The 16,596-nt window shown below is 36.4% G+C and overlaps 1 protein-coding gene across 6 annotated transcripts in view; it reads left to right on the plus strand.

Moving 5' to 3' along the window:
• Positions 1–16,596, plus strand: part of PARG (poly(ADP-ribose) glycohydrolase) — a 133,087-nt gene that overhangs the window by 70,223 nt on the left and 46,268 nt on the right. For all 6 annotated transcript variants that reach the window (XR_008657174.2, XM_055275332.2, XM_055275335.2 and 3 more), the window contains 3 exons: positions 5,216–5,295; positions 9,774–9,834; positions 13,466–13,541. Coding sequence is in view for 5 of the 6 variants with exons in the window: in XM_055275332.2 (XP_055131307.1) it covers positions 5,216–5,295; positions 9,774–9,834; positions 13,466–13,541 (217 nt within the window). In the remaining variant the exon portion in view is untranslated. The remainder of the gene's footprint in view (positions 1–5,215; positions 5,296–9,773; positions 9,835–13,465; positions 13,542–16,596) is intronic.

Raw genomic sequence — 16,596 nt, forward strand, 5'->3', positions numbered from 1 at the left:
CATTTATCCTGAAGACTGAGCTGGTTAGCACTGAAAGTCAGCATGTTGGGCTTGATGGGAATCAAGCCTGGGCCATTTTTTTAAATGAAGGGAATATTAATTAGAACAATGCAACTGCTTTATGTAAATAAATGTTGATTTTTTTTGCCTGGGCATTATGTAATGCCTTATTTTAGCGCAAGTACCTTAGCTTACTCAGCATTATCTGAAATTCATTTACTTGTCACATTAACCATCTGAATTAGATATTGATTAGGAATTGTTGTTACACTCATTTTTCAAATGAGATGGAAGCTTAGAGAGGGGAGGTTACTTCACCAGGTTAACACAGTAACTAGTAGACTTGGGATTCAAACGCAGGATGTAGTCTCCTTTGAGAAGCTGTGTCCCTTAACCATTCTGCTACACAGTCTCCCTTTGAATGAACTGAATTAATAATTCTTACCTCATGGCTAATCAAAAATTAGAACTATTTTTAGAAATAATTATTGATCTATTAAATGAATTAAAGCCATTCGTAAGTCCAGAGTGACCATGACGGATTTAAGCTTGCAGCAAATAGCATTCTCACCAAATAAGAGTTTAAGTAGTTCCATTGAAGATTTGAAATCAGGCATATTCTTGTTTTCCTAGGTGATGGATGTTCTTTTGGATACCAGAACATGAAAAATGAATTAAGGCAGGTAACCCAGTGTTAGTCTCCACAATGTTGTAGAGAATCCTAAGCAGCCAGGATGTCTGCACTTGCCTTTCACTGTGAGATGGCGTGTGTTTTAATGAGCCTAAGCTAGCAAATAATAAGAACAACAACTGTACATCACCATTGATACTGTCTTTTGATGGCTTGCTTTGATTCTGTCTATGGAATTTTCTAGATAGGGAAGCCTCTCTACTGATAAGGTTCAGGGAGAGTAAATGAATTGTTAGCACAACTGGAACGTGATCACTGTCTTCTACTCAAACTCAGTGTTCTTTTATTATTTATCAAAGCCTGTCATGAGCAAAATGCTGAGTGCTCCAGAAATGCCAAACAACCGAAAGTCCCCCCACTTTTATGTGGCTTCTTAAAGATCCAGTACTTAATCTGATGAGCCATTTGTTAAGCTGATTATGTAGCATTTTATTGTGTTACTTCCTTTTATGCATAGATTCTACTTATGATTATAGTTTCTAGCAGTGGGGAGTTGTGTGTGTGAGAGTGTATTTAATCTCAAAAGAGAGGTATGGCTAGCTAGTTGGATAAGAAAAATGGTAAGAGTATGTGGTGGGAGGCTGACATCAATAAATTGAATAAGTCTTCCCTTTTTTATTTATTGCTGTGTTCTTTCAGCCCTGCTTAGTTATGGTAAATACCCCTGACCTTTTTCCCTGCTTGCCTTTCAGGTCCTAAACATTCATATAAGGGCTTCCAATGTGATTAGCATCGATGCTTCTGAGTTTGCCTGGAAACTAGATGGTCAGAGATAAATTGTGGGTCTCAGCAGTGGTCAGCCCAGGAGGTTTTTACATCTGCCTCTTCCCTGGATTGAAAATGCTGCTGGGGCCATATGGCAGAGTGCCTCACAGAAGAGCCAGGAATAACTTTCTGGCTGGGTTCCGGATTGTCACTTGCTTGTATTTTAAAATGGAGGTTATAGTGCTTTGAGTTTGATTTACTGTATACTAATGGGATTATTACTTAACTTGAAATGGCATAGTGGGTCGTGGTGGTAGTGGGGATGGATATACCTAGAATAAAATTCCAGTAATGTTATCAGTATTCCATTCAGGGCAAGACTTTATTCAACTCTGTTTCTCCTTATAAGTATGCAAAGAAAAACGCCAGCTAATAAGTGTCTGACCTTTGACTGATGTCTGTCTTTGAAAATACAGTTTTGTTTAGAACAAAGTAAGGTTTCCTGACTGGCTTTTTCTGTTTGATTTCTTTAATAATCTATAATTATCTTTCAATTAAATGCCCAAATTCCTCCCTACATGCAGAGGAGTTATTGTGGCCTGGTTTGTGTGCACACTGCTGACTTAAAATATGCCTTCAAATGTACATACCCAGGACTTGAAAAATCTAAATTAAAAAAGAAAAGTGTTGGGAAGTTTACAAAAAAAGTGGGGGGGCGGGGGGAATGATGCTTAATGATTATGAGAAGGTCTCACTTTTCTCTGAGCCTGTTTGTATATGTCTTTCTCTCTGTGTGTCTGTCTCTCATGCTCTTTCTCTAACCCCATTTCTATCAGCCTTTCTCTTCTCTCTATCTTCCGTGCCCCATCTTTCTTCTCCCCCTTCACCCCTTTCTTGGGCTCCAGCCTCAGTCCTTTTGTTTTCCTCCTCATTCCCAAAAGCTGTCCCTCAGATTGTATATCCCTCCTGGGATGACTTTTGTTCATACTGTTTGCCTGTCTATTTATGTTATTTTTACTTGCTTCCATATCAGGATAATTCATTTTGAGTGGCTGTGCACACAACTTTAAAATTTCACAACAGCCAAGTCTGAGAATTGTCACAAGGATTTTAAACCTGCTTCATCTCCTCTGACTTTATCTCCACTTCTTACCCCCCACACCCACCACCACACTTCCCCTCTTCCCCCTGCTCTGTCAGGAAGATGGGAAAGCGTATTTGGTTACACAGTGATTTGAAGTTAGGATTCAAGCAATGAATAAACAGAGTACATTGAGATTCTGCTTGATTTGTAACTTTAAGATTTGTACCGGCCAGGCGCGGTGGCTCACGCTTGTAATCCCAGCACTTTGGGAGGCTGAGGTGGGCAGATCACGAGGTCAGGAGATCGAGACCATGGTGAAACCCCGTCTCTACTAAAAATACAAAAAAAAAATGAGCCGGGCGTGGTGGCAGGCGCCTGTAGTCCCAGCTACTCGGAGAGGCTGAGGCAGGAGAATGGCATGAACCCGGGAGGTGGAGCTTGCAGTGAGCCGAGATTGCGCCACTGCACTCCAGCCTGGGTGACAGAGCGAGACTCCGTCTCAAAAAAAAAAAAAAAAAAAAAGAAAAGATTTGTACCTGCAAAATAAACAGTGGTGTTCATGGTGTTCATTTGTAGTGGGTGATAATAACAGCCATAAAATCTTCCAGGAAAGTCTGTCTTGCCAGGATAATAAATCTGCAGTCTCACGAGGCTCCTAAAACTAATAATTTGTCATCATTGTTGTGAAGTATGTGACCTTTTATGTGATTTTATACACAGATGACCACATATGGAAGCTGGGGACACTTTTTCTATGTTTTAGAGAATTATTTCTTAAGAGCAACAGCATTTTCTCCTCACTATGCAATCGTTCTGTTGAAGAAGAACTTTTATCCTTCAATTGAATTGTATAGTACATCAGTTCATCTCTAGGAAAAGGTGGTGGCTACTTTTGTATTCATATTGCTTTCCTTTAGTACATAGTGAGCCTAGAAAGAGATTTTGCAGTGGAGCCTAAGGTATTCATTTAGTAAATCATATTTATTGATACAGGATGTTTAATTAAATTGCCATGTGGCTTCTTCATTTTGACTTAAATAAACTCTATTCTAGAAGAAGCCACGCTGAAACCTGCAGCCTCAAAGAGCCTTTCTTTCAGCTGGCAACTCGATTATAAGAGTATGTGTATTAAATATTTTAGAAAGATAGGTTCTTTAAATAAAAATTATCACACAGGCTGTCTTAAACTGTTTTTAAAAAGAGATCTGATTTTAGATTTGGTTAAAATACTAGCCTACATTAGTATTCTTTTTAGGAAATAAATATTCATATAAATTGTTTTTCCAGAAATTGACCCTGAATACAGATTTCAGATCATTGAAAACGGAACCATTTGAAATCTGCATTTCCTTTCCTTTTCCTAATTTATTTCAGTCACTCAATAGGATTTTCTCATGGAATTAACTTTTCCCTCTCAGCGTAGTTACATAAGCTTGCTGTTGTAATCATGAAAAATAATTACCCATTTCAGCACTTATTAACGTGGACTTTACTTGAAGGGTCTCTGGTTTTAAAGTCAGAGCACATGACTAGAGGCAGATGAAGAGTACCTCATCATTCATAACCACTGAGTCTTTATAATTTTTAAATGCCTTTAGAAAGCTAGATCTTATGCTCAAAAGCATGCTTTTCTGTTAGAAATCTTTTAGTGAACTACTTACTCAGGTCATAATGCTTTTAAAGCTCTGCTTTTCTTTCATCAGAATAAACTGAATTATACGTTACCAATAACAATGCCACATCATTTCAAAGAAAACTGAATTAAGTAATCCAAGTCCGGGTTGCTGAAAACTAGATGACACAGGGTAGGCACTGTTTTGGTTACCATGCAAAGGATCTCTATTAGTCAGCTTGGGCTGCCATAATAAAATACCATAGAACTGGGTGGCTTAAGCAACAAAAATTTATTTTCTCATGGTTCTGGAGGCTGGAAGCTGCAGATCAGGGTGCTGCTGCTTCGGTTCCTGATGAGGGCTTTCTTCCTGGCTTATAGATTGGCTGGCATCTTGTCCTCACATGGCAGAGGGAGAGTACTATAGTCTCACCTTGTCTTCTTAAAATGACACCAGTTCTATCAGATTAGAGTCCCACCCCTATGACCTCATTTAACTGTTACTACCTCCTCACAGGCCCTATCTCCAAATTTAGCTATATTAGGGATTAAGTATTCAACATATAAATTTTGAGAGGACACAACATTCAGTCCATAAAAGAATCTAGTTGTTTAATTAACAAGGATTGTTGAGCCCTGATATCTTGTTATATCTGCCTGTGTCCCTTCCCCCATTCACGTCCACTCTCATTTCCTCACAAACACTCAGATAAGGATTTTTTTCAGATACTGTTTTTGTTACTTATCAAACTACCTAGTAACATTATGAATTATAAATGTTATTAGCCATTGAGAAAGTAGCTGTGCACTGACTGACCGACCCCAATTGACTGGGAGGGCTAGATGGTGCCTTCTCTGTGGTGGAAGATAGGTTGGAGAAATGTGGTTGGTAGCAAATACTGTCTGATTTGAACAGCTTTGAAGAAGTCTGGTTCTAGTTGGTTTCAGTTCTCTCCAGATGCCATTTGAATCTAAACCAATTTTCCAGTTCTTACCATTACAGAATTGTCTTCTGGAAGAATTATTTCTTTTTATCACTTGGTAGCAATATGGATGTAGTTTTGTGAATCATTAAGGCATTTTAACTCATCTTCCACTCTCTTTTATTTTTTATCTCTTTTAGATTGTTTGAGGGACGTTCATCAAGGAAACCGGAGAAACTTAAAACGCTCTTCTGCTACTTTAGAAGAGTCACAGAGAAAAGTAAATTCCTTTCATTCTTACTGTAATTTTTCTTGCTGATGGGAACAGTTCAAGTCAAGTGACATGTGAGGAACATTTTGTGTTTAACGTAAACCTTCCTGTCCCAACCACATTGAAACACTAGTAATGATGTGACAATATAACCTAGATTTTATGCTTATGTTGTGTATAAGCATAAACGTGTGCTATAAATGTAGGGGGGCGGGGTTTACATACTCTGAAATCGGACCCATATTCTCTGAAATCTGTAATGTACATCAAAAGATTTTCATGAATAAAAACCAGAGAAAGTATATTGACCAGGAAATAAATTTTGGATGCTCTTTATATAAAGAAGTGTTCACTAGTTTATTTGCATAAGTCAACTAATGCATTGCTTTTCTACCCATTCCTCTCTTTTGTGCCCCCCTAAGCCCTTTGTGGAGTTCCTATAAAACTGTTTTGTACTGAGTTTTATATCTCTGTCTTCCTCTGTTGAACCTTAACATTCTTGCTTCCCCAAAACCTGATAGCAGCTGAGACAGTAATAGTAAATGTCCAACAAATACTGGTAATGACCAGCTGATAATAGATTGGTATTGCCACTCTTATCTCAGAAGCTGAATGACCACGGTCAAGTTTCTTGACACCTCTAAGCTTCAGTTGTATCACCTATAAAATAATATAATAATGGCCATTACCTTACAGGGTAGTTATAGATATTAAACAAGAAGATACATGCTTAATAAATGTAAGCTATTATCAACGGGTAGCCTTTCCTACAAGTGGATGTAAATCAGAACACCTCAAAAGTTTCTTTGTGCTAAGTAGGTAAGGTCAACCTGGTCAAGTGAAATGGCTTTTTTTCAGTTCTGGGTCATAGGATTGTCTTAAAATATGTCATTGAATCATTTTAAGGTCATTTTTCTCATATCCTTCTTTTACTCTTGCATTACAGTGTACTTAGCATCTTCCCCCTTGAATGTATTGCTATTGGACATTGTTAAATTTTTAGAATGAAATCAATTATCAGGATTTTGATATTTAAGGGAAAATTACATGCTTCTCTGATATGGAATTATTTATCTCATAGCTTATTGAATTTCAGTTTTGTGCCCTGTACTGAATGAAATATTAAAATGCAGAATCGTTTGGACCTATAAGACACAAAATCAAATTAGAATTTGTAATGATTTGTTAAAAAGATGACTACGTAAGGCCAGGCATGGTGGCTCACGCCTGTAATCCCAGCACTTTGGGAGGCCAAGGTGGGTGGATCACGAGGTCAGGATTTCCAGACCAGCCTGGCCAAGATGGTGAAACCCCGTCTCTACTAAAAAATACAAAAATTAGCCAGGCGCGGTGGCGGGAGCCTGTAATCCCAGCTACTTGGGAGGTTGAGGCACAAGAATCACTTGAACCCGGGAGGTGGAGGTTGCAGTGAGCTGAGATTGTGCCACTGCACTCTAGCCTGGGCGACAGACCAAGACTCTGTCTAAAAAAAAAAAAAAAAAAATGACTGCTTTTTTTTTTGGCTATTGTAGGTCTAATTAGAATTATTACTATTGGTTTTTGTTTTGCTTTGTTTTTACAATACTTTGAGTTGCCGTTTTAAGTAGAATTATTATAACTAAGTAGTACAGAGTTTACTTTTTTGTCCCGGGAGTCAAGTCACGTATGTCTTCTCTAAAAACTAACTTGGCTTTCTAAATTTTAGGATTTCAGATACTTTGAGGAAAAAGCTTAAAATTTGTTTTTTCAACTGGAAATGTATATGCCATTATAAGTATTGGGAATTTAAAGAAATAAATTATAACTAAACGTTTTATTTTCTGACTTTTTCACTGTACATGTTAAGTTCTTTGTAGAAATACAGTACAACATTGCTCTTGGTCTTCAGTATGTAAAGCTAACGGTTTAAAGAGGAAATACTAAAGAGAGTAAAAGAGGTTGCAGTATAACGAGTGGTTGTGTAGAAGTTCTGGAGCCTACTCAATAGACTTCAGAAGCTTATTTAAGGTACCATATTTCATCGAATCTGAGATGTCATAGATTATTTTTAAAAAATGCTATTATATTATATACCTCTAAGAAGGAAAAAATACTCAGGACAGGGAGTTTAGTAGGAGACCTGACCCCACAAGGCTGGTACACCTAAGGATAAATGAGAAATTAACTTGACCATCCAGAAAAGGGACCATAAAGAAACGTAAGTCTCAACCTTGACACTAAATAGAGAAAGGAAAAAAACATTTCTCTGAGAATTTGAACCACAAGCCCTAAGCTTTGGGTGTGCAGCCTCACCACCAGTGTGGTCCACAAAGGCCTGCCATAAAGGATTAATTCAGATGGTATCGGGCTGATAGTGTTCCCAGACGACAGCAGAAGCAGATGCACATCTTCTCTGGGAAAATTCACCTCTAGTCTAGACCTGTGGTAAGATACCTCCATTATAAAAGATGTATTCCAGTTTCGGAAATGTAATATGTGAGAAAACATGCCTTTTAGAATTGATAAAATAGAATTCCATCAGGACCAACTTTTCAGTGTTGTTAAACATGTGTATTTTATATTTGATGAAGATCTTGAGACTGAAATATTTTAAAAAGCCTTCCGAATTAAATTACTTTCTATATAGTTTTAGATAAAGTGTCTTATATATCAGGTTTTTGAAAATTTACGACCTGTATGTAGTATATATTGTGATTTTATTATGGGAAGTATTTGATTAATCAAAGTATCCTATTCTGAGATGAAAGTTACCTTGTTATGAAAAAACGCTAACAGACGTGCTCTCAAGGCATTTTTGTTAATCTAAGGAACCATGTTCTTCTGCCTTTTCTTGCTTTGCCAGCAGTGTTTATGAATTTCTTTTAGCATCTCTTAGTATATATGAAGGACATTTGATGTTCTTACTTCTCTGCTAAGTTACCAAATGACAAGAGAGATGTTTTCTATTCATGGAATTGCTTCTCTAGTATTTGAGTTGTTTGACCACTTACTTGTGAGTTTTAAATATGTTATCCATTTGATGTTCTTACTTCTCTGCTAAGTTACCAAATGACAAGAGAGATGTTTTCTATTCACGGAATTGCTTCTCTAGTGTTTGAGTTGTTTGACCACTTACTTGTGAGTTTTAAATATGTTATCCATTTATCTTAAAGTTAGATATCTAAAGGATGTAAGACCCATGTTAACAAAATTTGTTTTCCACTGCAACTGCTCCATATGGTTTTTGAGTGGTTCCTGCTTTTGACTGAGAACAAGGAAATGTGGAATTGTGCACAGGAATGAAATGATAGCCAGGCTTTCACTGGGTAATACACTGTCATCACTAATAGTTACTGACATCTCTCTCTTTCCTTAAGAGCTTTTTTCTATTCAAGAAAACAGAAATGGCATGGCCTTTTTAGTTTGTTCTTTGATTTGAATCAGACAAATTACTTCTGGCCAGCGGATTTATTTGTTTCTTTTGCTACTGGCTTTAAAAAATAAATAAATAAATCTGACTAGAAAAGGGTCTTATCCTCTAAAATTATTGACTACATTAATAGTACTTCATTTAGATCCTCCCAAATTTATTGCTCCTTGAAAAGTATGTCATCTTTGTTCTGTAAACTCTTAGAACCAGTAATTTCTCCTCTGGCTAAGACTGCTGTTAACATGTAGAGTGATTGCCCACTATTTAAGCCCAAGACTTAGCTGTACTAACTGCAGAGGATGTGCAAATGATTTCCTTTTTAAATCTGGCATTTCACTTTACCATATAGTACATAAATGTGTATTTATTCACCAGTCTTTGAATGTAGGGTTAAGTCCTTTCTTCGTAAAGGAGTCTACAAATTTGAATTCAATTTTGTCTTTATTGCATTAGCTGTATCAGTTATACATCCTTTTTTTCAATGCTTTTTTTTAAAAAAAAAAAGTGTGGCCGGGCGCGGTGGCTCACGCTTGTAATCCCAGCACTTTGGGAGGCCGAGGCAGGCGGATCACGAGGTCAGGAGGTTGAGACCACGATGAAACCCCGTCTCTACTAAAAATACAAAAAATTAGCCGGGCGTGGTGGCGGGCGCCTGTAGTCCCAGCTACTCGGAGAGGCTGAGGCAGGAGAATGGCGTGAACCAGGGAGGCGGAGCTTGCAGGGAGCCGAGATTGCGCCACTGCACTCCAGCCTGGGCGACAGAGCAAGACTCCGTCTCAAAAAAAAAGGTGTATTCAGCTTCAAAAACTTTACCAAAAAGTACCAGCACTCAAATCCTACTGTTGTGCTGTTATTTGTATAGTTTCGTTTAGTGAAGTCTTATTATTTTATAGAAGGAATTTCTACTGTAAGGATATTATTTTCAATCAATATTCTGTTATTTTCCAATGCTAGGCTTTCTATTTCCTGGTTAGTTTTATAGCCAGTGTTAGACCTATTCTTTTACCGAGTGTGTGTGTATAATTTTTTCAAAATTGAAACTTATTTTGGGTATGTTTTTCTTTTATTGCTTCTGTAGAACCTACTGGGTTGGTGACATTTACAAGACAGAGTCTTGAAGATTTTCCAGAATGGGAAAGGTAACAATAATAATAAAAATAATCCTAGACCCCTAGAATTAGAAGGACTCTTGCACCATGAGAGGATTCTATTTTATAGCACCTGGAAAGATGGTTTTCCAACCTCTATTTATCCTAGTGCCAGGGAGTTTCTTCTCATGAATGATCCATTGATAGCTCTCATTTTTGAAAAGGTTATGCCTTTTAAATCAAAGTCTATAACCCTTTGATTTCTACCATTTTGTCTTGGTTTTGTCTTCTGAAAGAAAGTCCTATTTAAAATTGAGGAGTGTTGTATGTGAAGACACTAATAAAAGGAACACCAATATTTAAATGTTTCTCCTTACCCTTTTTTTTGGTTAGTGTTTGAACTTTATGGCTTTTCTTTCTGGAGGACAAGATTGAGAAAAGTCTTTTTATTATTTACATTTTAGTAAATAGTAACCATCTAGAGTTTGTTGAGTGGCAAGAATTTTGAAGTTTGGCTGCCCTTGTGTACTACTGGTAGATTTTGTGGAAGTTGCTATTTACCGTTTGTTTCTTATTTATCAGAAAATATTGAGGAGATAGCAGCCAATATGAGCTAATTCAGATTTGTAAGGTCCTTAGTGTCCTGAAATAGTTAACATATTTCTTAATCTAAAGCAAGTCCCTCAGTACACTTAAAGAAGTGTGGATTAACTTTTTAAATATGTTTGAGGACATGATGAAGCATACTAAACACATATTTAACCAATGCCTCCCATTTTCACTTTCTAATAATTTTATGATAGTTTGTAATTGTTATATGACAGTTTGTAATTGTTTTGTTTGGAATTAGTGATGAATGGAAATCACTTAAAAAAAAAGTTAACTTGAGAAGTCATATCTGCTTAGGTGGCTTTCCTGCGGTGTTTTCATCCATCAAAAATGTTTATTTGTGAAGTGAAAGATAAAGAAATTTACTTCAGAAGACTGAGTGCATGGTTTAGATGATTATTAATAGAGGGAAGTAGATAAAAGGTTAAGCAACCTGAAGAGAGAAAAAAAAATGAGCCAGAAAAAGATGAGAACATGTACAGCATTTTGGCATCATGGCATGTTAGATCTGAAAGGAACCCCAGCCACCTACCAAAACTCTTGATCAGCTCTGTAATACCTGCAACAGATGGAGACTGGATAGCTTCAGTGATGGCAAATCTGCTGTTTCACATCAGTTTGTTCCATTGGTGGCTGCTTGTGTTATCATCTCATGCTTTCATTCACTAAAAATGTTTTCTACATTCATTCTCCACCATTCCTGGTTCTTCCTTCTGGAGCTACATAAATAAATCTGAATTTCTAGTTTTCTTTAACATTTGACCCTCCTTCGTGTATCTTAATGGCTTCTTGACCTACTTCCCTCTCTTACAGTGCATACAAGTTCATACTAAACTGATTCATTTCTTCTATTTCACATGTAATATGGACTCTAAACCCTTTATCTCTGCTGTTAACATACCCCCATTCATTGGGCCCTCTTAAAATATGGTGCCTGGAATTAAAAGTGCCATTCTGCTATGTCATCTCTATGGTGCAGAGGATTGTTTTTCTTCACTCTTCTATTAATCTGTAATAGGAATGCAGATGTTTTGTTCCTGTTACTTTGGTGTAGATTTTATAGGTCAATCTGAGGGCTTATTTTTAAGTCATCCAGGATCTCTACTTTGCATCTGATATTCATTTGACACTAATGTGAAAGAACACCCATTTGTATACCACCATGTGGGAGAGAAGGGACAGGTCAAAATGCAGAGACTGGCAAGGCTGCTGTGTCAATGAGACACAGTAACTTTGCCTCTAAGTGAGACCAAGATTGTCCCCTTAATTTTGGTAGGCTGAATTTGACTTATTTTTATTTCATTGATCTCTTTTTTGTTTTAGTTGCTTCATATGTGAGTTGGAGAATATAATTAAAATCAGTCTCCCAGACTCCACAGAACCAGAAACATGCATTCACTTAAAGAGGGATAATGAAGAAAAGAAAAGGATTGTTGGTGTTCCCAAGAGTAAGGGGCTAAATGGGTCCAGGAGCTTAGAGGCTTTCCTGAATTCCATGTTTCTGGCATGTTATAGTTAACCCTTTGATTATCAGCAAATACTTTAGCCAGGCTTAATCACAGAGAGCCAGAATCATCTATGTCTTTGACTCCTGGGGCAGGGGTGTAGAGGATGACCTATTGGGAAGTTAGAAAATGCTTCAAAACAAAACAAAACCAAGAAAAAGTTTATAGCAATTTCGTAATTTTATTAAGAGCTACACTATAAAGTTTCTAGCTTCAGTCATGGAGAATAGTTGACAACAGATGGAATTCCCGTTCTGAAGCCCTGACTGACAGCCCAGAGATTTTTAGATTATGCTTCTTTATCTTTTTAGTAGTATGCTTACAGGGGTCTTCCTCTGAATAAAATGGCTAGGAAAGTAGGACCAAAACAAGGAAGTTAAAAAAAAATCAAACTTACGATACTGTTTTCTACAAGAGACCGGGAAAGTAATTTTTCTAAAAGTGTAGCATACTGATTCAGAGCCTGGACCACTGAGTGAGTCTACCTAGTTTCACATCTCTGCTGCTTTATTTTACTAGTCTTGGTTAGCTTACTTAGATGTTCTGTGCTTTGTTTCCCCATCTATAAAAGGAGATAGTAATAGGGTTGTTGAGAGGATTAAATGAGTTAATACAAATAAGGCTCTTAGACAGAACCTGTGCAGAATTACCTTCTGAGTTAAAGCTGTCAGCCTGTTGGGCTGGAGTTTTGCCAGAAATGTATTTAAATTCATTGAAACCAGGAAGGAATCAAACAATTCTCAGTACTTTTCCAGCTAACCTCCTGGACTATTTTCTAAAAAATATAATCATCTCCTCCCTCCCAAAAAAGATTATTGGTACTCTTACGTGAGTTAGAACTTTGGATCTCCTCTGTTTCGTTCATTTATATTTTTTATTCAGTAAGTGATCAGGGGAAAAATATCTAATAAGGAAAATAATGTTAACAAATACTATTAATACAATGGAATTTGTTGTTAATATAACATAAGTCAAGTAAATACCTCAGTGACCATGGTTGAAAGGGAAAGAAAATAATTATGCCTTCTAAATTACAGGTACTAGGTTTATCTGTTAATCTTATTAATAGAAAAATACCATTGTTCAGAATTTCTGTGGCATGTATTTTCATCAAGACACACACACACACACACACACACACACGGTTATCAAACAATGAAAATAGAAAATGGAAGCCTTAAGAGAATCATATATGATTTATTGCCAAATTTTTTCTACGTTTTTCCTCAGATTGCCAACTCTAGCCGTAACAAAATTTCATAGAGCTTAATTTTTTTTATATTTTGCAATGTTTTTTAACTGTTTTAAAGTAGAAAAACTTTCATATTATTTAGAGGAAAAGCAGGTTTCAAACAATGTGTTATCCAATTTTAATTTAAATATGTATATTTACATGTTTGAATAAAGGAGGATCAATACCAAGAATGTTAACAGTGGGCATCTGTTTCTGACTTTTGAGATTTGGGGTGGTTTCAGTTTTTGAATAGTTACCTATATTTTCACATTTGTCCGCAGTGAACAACTTGTCATTAAAATAATAAGTAAGGGAATGTCTTTTTACATTGTAGATGTGAAAAACCCTTGACACGATTGCATGTCACTTACGAAGGTACCATAGAAGGAAATGGTCGAGGCATGCTACAGGTAGGTGAATTTCAGTAGTGTCTGTGTATGGTTAGGACTTTTTCTTGTCAAGCTTCTGACAGCAAAAGGAATTTGAAAAGCTGTTTATTTGTCTCCTAAACTGATTTAATGCAAAGAAGCGCGATAGCAGAATGAAGAAAAACACCAAACAGGTCACTTTGACAGCCTTGGTAATGTTATTTGCCAGTGTATACTCTCTGTTTCTTATATGTGCTTCTCTAAAAAGCCTTTGACAGAAAATCCCAAGATCTGGACAGCATCAGCCTCTTGGTTCAGACACTGATAGTAGGTTGACAGTGGAGGAAGTTCCCAGGGTATAGTCTTGACAGACTGTCACCAAGCATTTTTATTCTTTTTCCTTAAAGGCTCTTCTTGCTCTGCCCCAGTTGATGACCAGATTGAGATGTTTTTCTGCCACCAACAGCTTTGTTTAGGTTGATAGGGCAGACATCTAAAACTGATTGATAAGAAAGGCCTGTCTCTCATATGTAACAGTTTCACGCACGTGAGCTAGGTGTTTGCTATGCCTTTTCCCTGTTAAAAGCAGGCAATTCTGGTCCACCCCTCAATCTTTGTTAATAATCTGTTACTGCCTTTACCTTTAAAAAGTATTTTTGGAGAAGGGGGTTAACAAAAACCCCATGTTTAAAATACAGTAATATCTAACCTAACCTTTTGATTTATAGTGCTTCTTTAAAATTCACTAACAATGTTAGTGTTTTGTGTTCTTATCCCATTTATAAGAGCATTGTAAACTGAGTTTTCTTTGAAAGAAGCTTGTATACCATCATTTATACTGATAATAATTTTTCTTCTTAGATTCTTATTTTGTGCTTATATTGGTTCAGAATCTAATGAAAGCAGTTGCCTGAAAATGGACTGATTTGTTTGAATAACAATGCTTACTATAAAATTTATGTCTAATTATTATTTAAGTGAAACAGATTCTTTTTTAAATGGCCTTTTATTTGGACATATTTGTAATTAAAATCTTCAAAGAGACAAACTATGTTTTATTCTAAATCACCTTCTCCTAGTGGTTATTTGAGCTTATAAACAAAAATACTTAGGATAGCTGAATTAATATTTTTCCTGTGCTTAACTTCAGCAAAACAAAAACAAAAACAAAAGATATTTAAATTTGCATTTACTCCTATACCTTTTTTCTGTTTAAAAAATAATCTTAAAATATGCTTAAATATTGGTTCAAATTAATATCATTTTTTCCCCCACATTCCCCTCTTGATGCAGTTCTTTCCATCTTTAAAGTCTTGGATAAACTGAGAGATTCTTAATACACGTGAACTAAACAAAGTTACTGCTAGTTAGCACCACAGGAATGCTGACCTTTCATTACAATACAATTCAACAAGGAATTATTTAACAACAGTTAAGGTTGAGATCCTCCCCACTTCCTTGGAATATATTATAGATGAAATGTGAGACCTCGGTAGATTAGAGAATACCGTAAGGGCTTCTTGCTATTAGTTGTTCTCCCTACCCATGCCATGTCTCCCCAGGAGATCGGGGAATATTGTATTGCAATGCTACAGAGCTCCTTGTGTAGCATATAAATTACATTATGCTGAATGGCAACAACAACAAAACCTCTCTGAGGAGCGTTATCATTCCTGTCTTTTCATCAAGTTATAGTTCAGAAGCTGAGTAATCTGAATGAGTAACTTTAAAGTGACTTGGAAAATAACTGGCTAAAAATAAGGATGCACTCACATTCTTGTTTTCATGTACTGGAAGAGGTTTCTCAACTGTTGTAGAGGGTCTTTATTGTTAAGAACTTTTTTAAGTAGTAAAACTTTGGTTTTCTAAAAGACTGGCATTTAGAGGCATACTGAGTTTAGTGTCTTTATTTCTGTGCACACCTTTCAAGTTAAAAATATGGGCCTTTTATTCAAAGAGTAAACAATAGCATACACATTGAATGTATTTCATGATCATTATCAAGTAGTACATAAGTTGGATAGAGCTTATCTTTTTATTTTTGTTATGTACCTTATTCCAGTAAAAATTAAGTTAGGCCAATCTTAAACCTCGTCTGTTTCTCATTTGTAGTCACAATATCATTATACTTTTAGGCACTCAGCCAGTCTCTTAGTTCTCAAGTACAGTCCATTTTATTTCTTTACTGAGTTTCTTCTCTTTCCTTTACTTTACCACTTGCCTGTTTGAGGCCCTAGTAGTGCTTGTATAAACTATTCAGTACTCAGCTAAAACCAGTCTTTTTACTTTTAGTTTTACAGTTTTCCATTTATTCTTTAAACTCTAGCCTGAATTATCTTCCTAAAACATAAGTCCAGGTGTTACTTGAATCTTTCCCAGAACCTTCAGAGGGAAATTGAGTAAAAATTCCCTAGACCTCAGACCACCTCATCACCAACTGTAAGCCTCCACCTACTCTACACTGCAGGCAAGCACGATGAATCTGTTTACCATTCCCCTCATACAGTGATTTACATTTGTTTTTTTTTTTTTGCCCTGTATCCTTGTGCAGCTATGCCCTCGGCCTGCATGTCAGCTGCCACATCCTCTTGTAAAGCTTTCCTATCTTCCTCCCATGCTCCAATTTTAGTTAATTGTATTATTAGAAAGTATCAAATACATAGTAACAAGCTCTTCAATAATCATCTTCTCATTCTGCTTATGCTCATTCTGACTGCCATCTAAATTGCAAATATGGTGAGGCCAGGAACCATACATATCTTATTCATCTTTGTATCCAGTGATTCCCAGCACAATACTGAGTAAATATTTGTTGAATTGGACAGTTTAAGCCATGAATCACCCAGTGCCCATAGACCTCATATGTAGTAGGTAACTAATTCTAATCAACAGACTAAATTTCACCAAAATTATTTTCCTATATAAGCTAAAGTGTTACTCTGGTTTTGTAGCATTGGTTTTAGTACTCCAGAACACAAATCCAAATATATGATTCTCTCTGGTAACTCAATTGAAGAACTCCTCAGTGGTATGTTTTAGTATTTTCTAAGTTCTTCTGTGGTAAAAGAAGAATGCTTCGCCTTCTATTAATTTCTGT

The sequence above is a fragment of the Symphalangus syndactylus genome, chromosome 4 (genome assembly GCF_028878055.3).
Source record: "Symphalangus syndactylus isolate Jambi chromosome 4, NHGRI_mSymSyn1-v2.1_pri, whole genome shotgun sequence".
Lineage (NCBI taxonomy): Eukaryota > Metazoa > Chordata > Mammalia > Primates > Hylobatidae > Symphalangus > Symphalangus syndactylus.